This window comes from Magallana gigas, chromosome 2 (genome assembly GCF_963853765.1).
Source record: "Magallana gigas chromosome 2, xbMagGiga1.1, whole genome shotgun sequence".
Taxonomy (NCBI): domain Eukaryota; kingdom Metazoa; phylum Mollusca; class Bivalvia; order Ostreida; family Ostreidae; genus Magallana; species Magallana gigas.
This window is the reverse complement of record NC_088854.1, coordinates 28,768,825-28,780,403: the sequence shown is the minus strand read 5'-3', so window position 1 is coordinate 28,780,403 and position 11,579 is coordinate 28,768,825. Positions and strand designations below refer to the sequence as shown.

Sequence of the window (11,579 nt, the reverse complement as noted above, 5' to 3'; positions counted from 1 at the left end):
TGTTATAGATAACTACTTTAACGTTTACAAGGGATAAAATGCAAATAGTTTATTTGTAATTTTATTATAAATTAAATGTTACATACAGTCACCATTTGAAAGCCATGAAATCATGATGATATGGGCATAAAGCACACGAAATTATTCACATTTATCCCCAGTTCACCTTTCTGTTACCTCAGATATTGACGCACGTGGCCTAAAATTTTACCAATCAAAATTAAGGAATCTTGTTGGCGCATGCGAAAGGAACCACCGCCATCTTTCTGTTTCAATGGGCAATGGATGCGGGAGGACAGGGTAATTCGTCCCATCAAGCAGCATTTGCAGACGCCGTTGCCCGAGCAAGACAGGTAACGTATGAATGAGGTGATATTCAAAACATGAATTGACTTTTGTCGAAAATTTTCTTATCCTTACCCAGGATTAATTTGTGTTTGTGAAGACCGCGTGGTCTTTGCCGAAATTTTGTGCATGGTGAATATGGCGTCTGTAAATCATTAAACTTCCTCATTGCATAATCTGATTAATGTTCTTTTTGTCCACACAATATATATTTATATATATACAAATATCAGTGGAGACTTTCTGAATATTTAGCATTTCTTTTGTTTTACATGAGGAAGCATGGTTTAATCACCTATGCCGAACGTAAAAGCACATGGGAAATCCCCTTTGTCCCGACGTGGGGGGGGGGGGGGTGTCTTTAATTATTTAATATAAGGTTTCATTAGATAAAGTGAATGTGTAAAGCTCGTTGCATTAGATTATTTAAAAAGCGTTGCCTTATGTTGAATTTTGTTGCACAATTCTGATTCATTATCATGAATATGAAATAAGGGTGGTGAAAACATAGTCCTAGTTTTCAAGGACTCTCTATATGGAAATTTTCTCAGTGTATGAATCCCATGGCGCTGGTTTGAAATAATCTTATTATTACTGTACGTAATTACGTGTAATAATTAATAATCACACAGGTTGTTTTAATAAATAATTGACTCAATCTTTATAGTTTTGTGTTCCTGTTTTGGGGAGATATATACTAGGAGTAGAGCTAATTGACTTCTTGGGTGTGTTGCATACTGAGGTAGTGACACAATCACACTTGTTAACATCAAAGACATAAAATGTCATAGCTGACAAGTATAATATTGTCTACATCCCAACAGACTTGATAAATTTAAAAGTCATCTTATCAACGGTTAATTTTTGGTTCTAGATTGCAGCTAAAATTAACCAACCAGGGGCTGGCGGTGGAGAGGGATCCCAGCCATTAAAAAGACCTTTTGAAAGCGACGGAAATTCTTACGGTATGATATACAGTCTCTACAAGTCTCAAGATATTTGTGGCTCAACTTGAAAAAGAAAAGCAGATTCATAGTTTGGGAATTAAGTTAAATTATGCCACAGATATCTTGATTACTTGAAGCACGGAAGTACGTACTCAATTAGTGTGCTTGTGTGTGCATCATATTGCCTCGATATGTATACATGAAATTGTTTACAGCAAAATGCCACTAAAAGGTACATTGTCTTTCTAAAATTTTGAGCAAAAGTAATTTACAGAGCAGGGGATTCATACTAGAGGTATACTGATCTTGTGTCATTTGGGTCATTAATGAATTCTTGGAAAGAGCAAAGGCAGTGAACCTCTATGTGACAAACCCTGAAACGCAGACAAAGAAAATTTAAGATTCAGTCAGAGAAAATTTAGTTCTCTGATGGGAAAAACATATTTGCACAATTGTTGCTTTGTTTCTTTTCACAGGTGAACCAGACCAAAAGAAGACAGTGTCTGCAATTAATGACCGTATGTTTTGACTAGTTTGTACAAAACACATTATATTACTGTATCTTACTCCATTGTCCAGCACATCTCGGCTTCAAATGCTAGCCAGTCAAACTACTTCCATTAACATTGGGTTTTGTTTTTTATTTATTACTCTTTGCATAGGTCATCAAACATTTCACTGTTTTTGCATAATCAAATAAATTAAAAAAAATTCTTTTGAGGCCAATTTTGTGTGAAGATCTTTTTTTTCTTATCTAAGATGTGAATTTTAAGTTGATAATTATCCCATTTACCTGATAAATATCCTATTTCATAGATCTTGACATAAATTGGTCTTTGGTTAATGTATTTGCCATGCTCAAGTTTTATTTTACATAGGAGTACATCACAAATCATTCATTAGGGAAATATCAGTTTTTTCATTGTACAGAAACACTTGAATATATTATTGAAACTGTCCATAATTGCACATTGTATAACATGTACAGACTTTACATTATTGCATGATATTTGTTTGATTCCAGGATTTAATTTCCTTTCAATATATATTATTTCTTATCTAAAAAATAGACCTCCAGGAGTATCTTACACATTGACATTTATTTTTACATATCTTTTTAAGTTTTTCATAAGCAAAGCTAAACTTGATTTAAGTGTTTCAATTCATTCATATGCTCTTTTCAAAGTGAAAGCATAAATGCAACATAGCTTTTAAACGCTTTCATCTAAAGATGAATATATTTAAATGTAGTTTTTAATAAGAGAAAACGGAGTTGTCATCTCTCTCGGAACTATAATAGAAATATTTTTCTATAATGGGAAAATGTCTAACCCAGCACTTGATTGTAAATGATATACCAATAGGAATACAGTTATGTGATCTTGAATAGCACTAGTAACAGCCCTACGTACATTTGATGTTCTTTGTTTTGTGCATGTCAGTTATCTAGTTACATTTCACCCTTTCCCACAGTGATTGGGAGACAGATATTTATATATTATGAATGAAATTATTTGTCTCTTGTAAAATGTTTTTTTTGGATTGACAGCATACTTTGGTAGAGGTATGAGTATATACCTATGATGAAAAACTTGTGCAAATTTTTAAAAAGATTCACTGCTGTCAAGTTTTTGTATAATTTGATGACTGGAATTTTGTTGATATTTCTTTTTTCATTTAAAAAGTGCAGAATTGTCATACTGACAGACTGTGGTCCCTTAATTCCCTTGTTGGTAGATCTTCCCATAAGTAGTGATGTGAAAGCTCATTCCTGTCTGATTTTTTTAAAGTGTGATTTCTTGCAAATGGAGGTGCTGGGTAATAGCTTATCCCAATCACTGTCTGTGTGAATGTGGATTCTAACAGTGTAGATATAGAAGCTGCTTTATCTGAGTTTACTGTTGTGATCTAATATTCAAAAAGCCTGTAGCAGTTTAAATTAGAATTCACCTAAGTATAATTTCATACCTGTACAAAGCAATTTTACAAGTACTCAACATTTACAGGTAAAAACTGTAATAATTTTTGATCTGGCATGGAATGACTTTTTATGTTGTGTTTTCTTCTTTAACAGCTATTGGGGCACAGCTAAAAGCTCTCCAAGAACAACAAAGGTTAGTTGCAGTTCTGCTTCTGTAGCTTTTGTCTCTGTTTTTCAGCTTTTGCATTCGAAAAAAAGGACAGTAGAAATATAGAAAAGAAAAGGTATCATAAATTATGATTATTATTCTTTAGTCGAAGTGAGGCCGCACAAGCAGCCCAAGCAGCAGCCGCCAGGATTAATCAACAATTAGGAGTCGGCCCTCCATCGTCAGCCCCTCCCCCAGCAGCTCCTAAACCCAGCTCTCACACAGGAGGAGGTATGGTGGTCACAGAAGAATACGCCATCCCAGACAAGATGGTCGGCCTGAGTAAGTCTGCATTACTTCTTCCTCAGGACTACTTGGACATAAGGGTGTTTTTTTTTTTAAGAAACAGAATGATTTTAATGACTGCATGTGTGCGTTGCTTATTAAATATTTTTAATTCCTTGAAAAAATTTAAAATGTATCTGTTTTTACAAAGCTCATTTACTAAGCATCAATTGTTTTTCCCCAACAGTAATTGGGAAAGGAGGTGAACAAATAACACGGCTACAAGCTGAAACTGGTTGTAAAATTCAGATTGCCCCAGGTATGTGAATTTTAGTCATTGTAATACAGATACATACCTAAATTATTTCTTGGTTAACATGTAGAAGTAGCAGTAAGTCCATGACTAAATGTGTGATCCTTATTTCTAGATGGTAGTGGCATGCCAGACCGCCAGTGTACTCTTACAGGTTCCTCTGGCGCCATTGCGTAAGCATTGTTTGATCTTTTTCGAGTTTGTTCACAAGGTAATGTGAAGTCATTTTGAATTTCTGAATGCAATGTTTTGTATCACAGTGCCTGTAAGCAGCAGATTCAGGACATCATCATGAGAGCCAACCAGACTGGTGGCCCAATGATGGGGGGTATGGATGGAAATGGTGGTGGCTTTGGAGGAGGAGGAGGAGGAGGTGGTGGTGGCATGGGGAATGGTGGAGGCCAGACAGTGGTAGAGATGATGGTCCCAGGCAACAAAGTCGGGCTAGTCATTGGAAAAGGAGGAGAAACCATTAAACAGCTGCAGGTAAGAAAATCGTTATATTAATAGTTACTGTAATGAAATTGATTAGAAATGAATGATAAATTTTATAAGTTCAAAGAGAGAAATATTATTTTATACGAAAAAAATTAAGAAGTTTAATAAATTTATTTGAAGGAGAGAGCTGGAGTCAAAATGGTGATGATTCAAGATAGCAACATCCCATCAGCCGCTGAAAAACCGCTGAGAATCTCTGGAGATCCACAGAAATGTCAGAGGGCAAAGGAAATGGTTCTAGACCTGCTTGCTGAAAAGGAAATGGAGGTTAAGAGAGTTTTTTAAAATCACTTTTTTCATCATTTTGCATAGATATAATATATTAAAAATGAAAATCTTTGTATTAACAACAATTGCTATTGGTATTTTCTTGTAGAACATGAATAAGGGATTCAATGACTATGGATCCTATGGTGGTGGTGGTGGAGGTGGTCCCCCCATGGAGGTTAGTTTTAAATATCATTTGTAAAGATCTTTGGAAAAATTCATTGTTTATGATATAGATATCTAATGTTAAACCCATCTTTATTTAGATTCCTGTGCCAAGAACAGCTGTAGGAATTGTTATTGGCAAAAATGGAGACATGATCAAAAAGATTCAACAAGAGAGTGGAGCCAAGGTTCAGTTCAAGGCTGGTGAGTATTCCACAAAGTTACTTCAGCACTCAATTAGAACCCTCATAGATTATATTGCTATGTGTGTGTCGGAAGAGTGCAACAAAAAATGCAGGGATTCGCTAACACCATTTGGACCTTGAGTCCCATAGATGGAGTTTGATAGTAGACCCTGTTACATATAAATCCAACAACTTTATAGGCTCAACGTGGTGACAATGTTTATATTATTTTTAGATGATGGAAATAGCCCAGAAAGAGTATGTGCCATTGCGGGGTCACCTGACAAAGTACAGATAGCTGCCCAGATGATCCAGGAACTCCTGAATGATTACAATGTATGTGACTTGTTTAACTTTCAAATTTTGTTTTCACTGATTGGTCTTTTGGTTTTTTTTTAAGTTGAGCTATGCGTCAATAATGTTGAGTCATTTGTTGAATTTAGCAAAGAGAAGGTGGAATGGGTCGTGGCTTTGGAGGCGGTAGAGGTCGCGGCGGGCCTGGTAGAGGTCGTGGCGGCTTTGGAGGTGGTCCTGGTAGAGGAATGGGCCGTGGGGATGGATTTGGAGGATTTCAGGATGAGACTCAGTTTGCTGTCCCTGCTGACAAGTGTGGATTGGTTATTGGAAAAGGTTGGTGGCAAAAATATGTTATGTATAAATATTGCTTAAAATACAACAAGACTGTTAATGGCTGTTAAATAATTGGTTTATAAATCCATTGTAATTACAGGTGGTGAAACTATCCGTCAGATAAACCAACAGTCTGGGGCACATGTTGAACTTCAGAAACATCCTGGTCCTAACCCTAATGAGAAGTTGTTTAACATCAAAGGAGGTCCTGATCAAATTCAGCATGCTATTCAGATGATCAGTGAGAAAGCAGGAATACCCTATGTAAGTTGCTAGATGTCATGATTCTGAGATCTTGTGTATATATACCAGCACATTGGCACGGGTATTGGATAATTCTGTCTTTATGCCTGACTTAACTTTGTGCAAAAGGAAAACCATTACGCAACACTATCTGTCTCTGACAGCTGGTTACTAATATTATGGGACATTCCATTTGTCTTCTACTTTGAATGTTTGAAAGTAAAGACAATAGTTAAATTTGATTAAACTCATTGCTAATATTTCTGTTTTTGCTGTGATTGAATTATGGAATTTGGTTTGCTCTTGTTCATAGGGAGGTCCAGGTGGGCCAGGTATGGGTGGCCCTGGGGGTCCAGGACCTCATGGGGGACCAGTTCCAGGAGGCCCGGGGTATGGGGATCAATATGGAGGACAGTATGGAGCACCTGGGTAAGTCTAACTTTGCATTGCTTGAAAATGTACAACTTTTTAAGATCTATAAACTAGTGTGAATTACTGATTTGGACCACACTGACTTTTAGAGATCCTTCTCGTCAGAGGATCTGAGTATTGGTAATTGTCTATAGGTACAATTATAATTACAGTCAGCAGCAAGGGGGGCAGTATGGAAATGGTCCACAGGGTGGCTGGGGAGGATACAATCAGCAACAAGGATACCCCCAGCAGCAGTCCGGGGACCCAAGTCAGGGTGGTAAGTACCAGCTAGTGTATCATACAATAATATACAGAAGCAATAGACAAAAGCTTCTAATTATCGTTAGACATCTTAAATCTTTGATCAATTAGATATAATATTAAGAGAAAACAGTATTTCTTCAAATTTATGAAACCCATAGTACAAAAGGTAAGCCCAAACATAGCAGTCAGAAGACTGACTGCAAAAATGAGATGTGTATAATATATGACTGCTTAAAGAAGGTAACTGAACAAACAAGTATGGCAACTTTTACTTCCCTATGGTGAAGCCATTTTGAACTCGTGAAGTTCATTGCTGGTATATTTTTTTAATTCGGGGATAGATAAATTATCTGTCTAAAAACGCCTGCATATCTTATCAAAAGTATGTAAGGTTTCCTGGGGCAGATAACAGTATAAAGCACTTAGAGGCAACTTATGGGACCATGGAAGTGAGTGAAAATTATTACAACAGTTGGTACTCTGTTGTAGGTTCAGACAATAAACAGGCCCAGGACAATGCTGCAGCATGGGCAGCATATTATGCCCAGTATTATGCTCAGTATGGAGGATATGGAGGGCAGTATGGTCAGCAACAGGGACAACAGCAGCCCCAGCAACCTGCTCAGCAGTCTCAAGCACCGCAGCAACAGCCAGCATCATCCCAACAGAATTATGCTGAACCGTGTAAGTGTAAGAAAATTACAACATTGCATGATTTTTGAAATACAGTCAGAATTGTTCAACCGGTCACCTTAGTTAAGCAGTCATTTATTGTATGAGGTCATTTTATGTCTGTCCTAACATGTATTTTGACCCTATTCTAATACACCTAAACTGAAATTGTATAAAAAGTAAAGTGGCTGCTTTGTTTCTCAGAGGTGACCTTTGAATACATAATCGTCTAGTGTGTTTTGAATGTAAGCAAACGCAAAGAGATGTAACAAGATGGTGGTGCATTTTTTGTTTGGATTATTCAGCAATTAACCCTGCCACCGGTCAAGCAGATTACAGCGCAGCCTGGGCCGAGTACTACAGACAACAGGGAATGCATTACCAGGCCAACATGATCTTACAGCAAGCTGCAGCAGGGCAGTCTGGGGGAGCCCCACAGGGACAGCAGCCCCAGTAGAGAGATGGCCAGGTATGTAGTCTTAGTAAATGCTTTGTTTTAGGTATTTAAAAAAAGGAGTGCCAGGATATGGTGGCCAAGGACTGGAGGGATGCAGCAAATCTAGTAGCTCAAGGAATACTAATCAGTAGTGGATGCCCCATTCATGAACACTCAACTAGTGATTTTTTGTGAATTTATTTAAACAAAAACACAATCATTTCCCACCACGTGGTTTTTGCTTGGTGAACTTGTCTATAGAGAGGGAGGAACATTTTGAAAGACTTTTTCTGCATCTTTGGATTAAGGAATTGTTCCATAAAATGTTTTGATTTAATATTTTGTCTTTAAATTGTTTTCAAATTATGTGCGATTTAATTCTGGGCGGGGTCACCAAGACCTTAATTGAAATGATGACCTTAATTGAAATGATGACCATATTTGTAGCCATATATGTCATGAATGTGATGCTCTTTATTCTTGTGCCTTTACATATTTTGAAACCTGATACCTTGACATATCTCATTTGCCATTGACTTTGTTCATTGAAATTGATTGATACATGTCTTGCTCTTTGCCATGCATGAATGACAGTTTTATGATTAAGTATCAATGATATGAATTGAAACACGTTGTTAGGATGAAGTGTTTAAAAATTATTTTCCTATCCTATAATTTATGCCATATATACTTGTGACTTTAAATGTGCAAGTGATAATTGAATATGTTCTATTGCATTTCGTGAAATTAATGGGATTTCCTGATTTTTCTAGCAGCTAAGACCAGTTGATACAGATGACATGCACATAAAATGTTCACTCCAGATTTTTATTGATATACAATTTTAATTGAGTGTAGATGATCCTTTTCAGAAAAAAAAACAAATTTGATTAAAAACTTGTTCTATGATCTGCAGAAATCGGATACTTATAGATTTTATGAAGTTTAAATTCAAATTTTAATTAAGACCTCTCTCAAATATCAAATTAGCTACTTGATTTGTTGTTTTCTTGACGAGTCTGAACCTGTGGCACCTGTCATTGTTCTAAGGTAAGTATTGGGGGTAAGTTCTTTTTATTGCATTAAAAATTCTTTTAAGTACATGCACTCGCTCAAGTAATGTAAATTAAATGGTGTTAAAAGTTTAAGGCTTCCTCAAATAAAATCCTTTCTTTGACAGGGTGCAGTGCATGTCAGTGAATTAGTTTAGTAAATCCTCTATTATACTTCTGGAAGCAACACAAAAATCTGTTTAGAAGTTTTATAAAAAAAGAAAAAAATTTTTTTTAGCTTTGCTTCCAGGAGAGCTAACCATGACTTGTCTTTCAGGCTGGAGACCCTGATGACACTGTATGCTATTTCTTTTGTTCATTTATTTCATCTAGGACTCTGGAGACTTTTGTGATTTGGATTCAAGAATATATGTCGTACTTCATAGCTCAGTGAGGATTTCATTTTGTATATACCATGTTGCACAAATCGGCTTTTCTACTACCCATCTCAATTTTCTTTTTCATAGTATTAATTTAGGTAAATCCAGTATATAAAAATGTACTTGTTTCAATTTGACTTGCCAAGGCATTGGGCCAAAATTGCTTTCTTCAACAGCGAGTTGCGTATATATACAATGTTCATTATACATGTTTCCTCTTGTCTCAATCTATGAAAAGTTGCAATGTTAGGTTTAATACCTGTAGTTCTTGTAATACATTCCATTTAATATTTTTTAATTGTAAAATATTTGTTTCAAATTGAAGCATTACTATTATTATAAGATATTTTGCATTGATATGCCATAATATTGCTATTATTGAAAAAGAAAATTGTTTTTTGAATATTATGATGATGTTTCATGTTTAATATGTGCTGCAATCAAAAATATTTTTTAAATGATATGCTGAGGTGAAGACAGCGTAAACACAGCGGGATGTCTGTGAATGGCACATGTAAAGAAGTTCTTCAGGCAGCAAGAGTCACACAGATGCCCCCGATTTTGCTTTTATTTCATGATATATACATATAGACTGTCTTATTTGTTTTAACATATGTATTAAAGAAAACGGTACAATTTTTTTTGAAGATTTAAGGTATGTCTTAGTCAATATTTTAGTGCCACATGTTTGATGATGACATTGTAAAGTTGTTCATTTCATTTGTATGATGAGTCTTCAAGTCTTAACCCAGTGAAACTTATTTTATATGAAAATGTCATTGTAATTTTTTCCACTCGCAATTTGTATGTATCCCATGTCTTATGATGTGATAAATGCAATTCAGGACTTTAAATAATGTATAGTGAACGATATATTTAAATGACATGTTATCAAAATTGTGATTTAATATGGTACCATAGTTATTACATGCATTGACCTCATGTATTATTGAATATGTTCTATGTGATACTCTTGTGCTATAAGGACTTTTGATAAATAATGCCCATATTGAATACTGATTTATATGCTATGAACAGATGTTTTTTGATTTTAATGCCCAGTATGTCATGCCTTAAATTCCTTCACAGAGTAGTAGAATTGGTGCATTTGTTATACATGATGGTGTTTGATTTTTCTCTTTTATATCGTCTTTACAATCACTCGATCACACTTGTGCGTTCCCATGTTGTATAGTATTACGATGGTCTAGCTTTGTTGTCAATGGAAACTTACATCTTAATATTCTTGTCATGAGCCAAACACATTATTTAATGTGTGTGTATTTTGTATTATTCACCTAAAGGTAGTAATTTGTAAATAATAGCTTGGTTTTGTTTATTATTATAGCACACTTTTATTTAGAAAGGGTTCATAAATGAAGATATATCATCATTCTATTCAGCCATTCATGTTTTTCAATTTGATTTCAGCGGTTCATAAATGTATGTCCTTGAATTGTACCTCTAACCATGTGTTTATTACTCATTGAAATGATTGCTATAGGAGTTTAAAATTTTGTTGTTATTAAAACATTTTTAATATGATGTAATGTTGTGTTATGATGCATACAAAGTTTTTTTTTTTCTTTCACAGATATGTTCACATGATGATAAATTTGTTGGTTTATTTTTTAATTGTAATGATATAACTATTTTAGAATTGTAATTTTGACTCTATTCACAATGTGGTACATTTTTTAAATTGTTGAACTTTGGTGTCTTGTTTAACATACTGTTTTTGTGTCAGATTATATCTTGTATTTGTGCTGTGACTTAGAACCCTGTAAGGGAAATTATCCATGTGTGCCCTGGCCATAGACGGATCTCTAAGGCAAGGTAAGGTCCAATAAAAAGGTGTTTTAAAATCAACATGACTTTGTCTTAATTCATTGCTATGTTGGAAGGATGATGGAGGAATTTTGCAAATCATTTAGAGTGTTGCACTCTGGTCAGTATGCAAACACATACTAAGTGGGACATACACAATTGACCTTGTTTTGTCATATATTAATTAAAGGTTAAATGTGTGCTTTAAATTCTTTTGACATCGCAGAAGAATGTATCGAGCATTTTACTTTTGCACGAATGTGCACAATTTCATTTCGAGATGAGTTACAAATGCTTTGAGTGGTGTGAATGCTGTTAAATCCGAATACAGACAATGGAATGCGTGCGAGTTTAATCTGATGAAAAGGGCATTTTTGTAAAGACATTGAATTGTCAATCACATCATCTTTGGCCTTTCCGACGTCAGGATAAACAACCTCAAATGTATTGCTTAGACGTTCGTGACAACCCCGTTTTAAAACATACTAGACTTTGACCCGTGCGTGCACGGGTTGACATTGCATATGATATCGGGCATTTACAAAATAGATACATCGAAACACCGTATATTGTTGACATTTGCATAA

At 35.3% G+C, this 11,579-nt stretch overlaps 1 protein-coding gene across 5 annotated transcripts; it reads left to right on the top strand.

Annotated features, from left to right (window-relative positions):
* Positions 1-197: 197 nt before the first annotated feature.
* On the top strand, positions 198-9,853 carry LOC105324686 (far upstream element-binding protein 1). Of its 5 annotated transcripts, none has more exons than XM_011423827.4 (19): positions 198-353; positions 1,220-1,310; positions 1,769-1,810; positions 3,367-3,406; positions 3,528-3,703; positions 3,894-3,965; positions 4,075-4,132; positions 4,220-4,445; positions 4,578-4,724; positions 4,834-4,902; positions 4,991-5,093; positions 5,310-5,410; positions 5,518-5,704; positions 5,805-5,968; positions 6,261-6,376; positions 6,532-6,638; positions 7,115-7,309; positions 7,603-7,766; positions 9,119-9,853. In XM_011423827.4, the coding sequence occupies exons 1-18, from the start codon at positions 282-284 to the stop codon at positions 7,752-7,754; spliced, it is 2,118 nt and encodes a 705-aa protein (XP_011422129.2). In that variant the 5' UTR covers positions 198-281; the 3' UTR covers positions 7,755-7,766; positions 9,119-9,853. The 5 variants fall into 5 exon arrangements, with proteins under 5 accessions (XP_011422129.2, XP_011422128.2, XP_011422130.2 ...); XM_011423826.4 differs by having other exon boundaries at positions 7,115-7,315; XM_011423828.4 differs by lacking the exon at positions 1,769-1,810 and having other exon boundaries at positions 7,115-7,315.
* Positions 9,854-11,579: the final 1,726 nt, after the last annotated feature.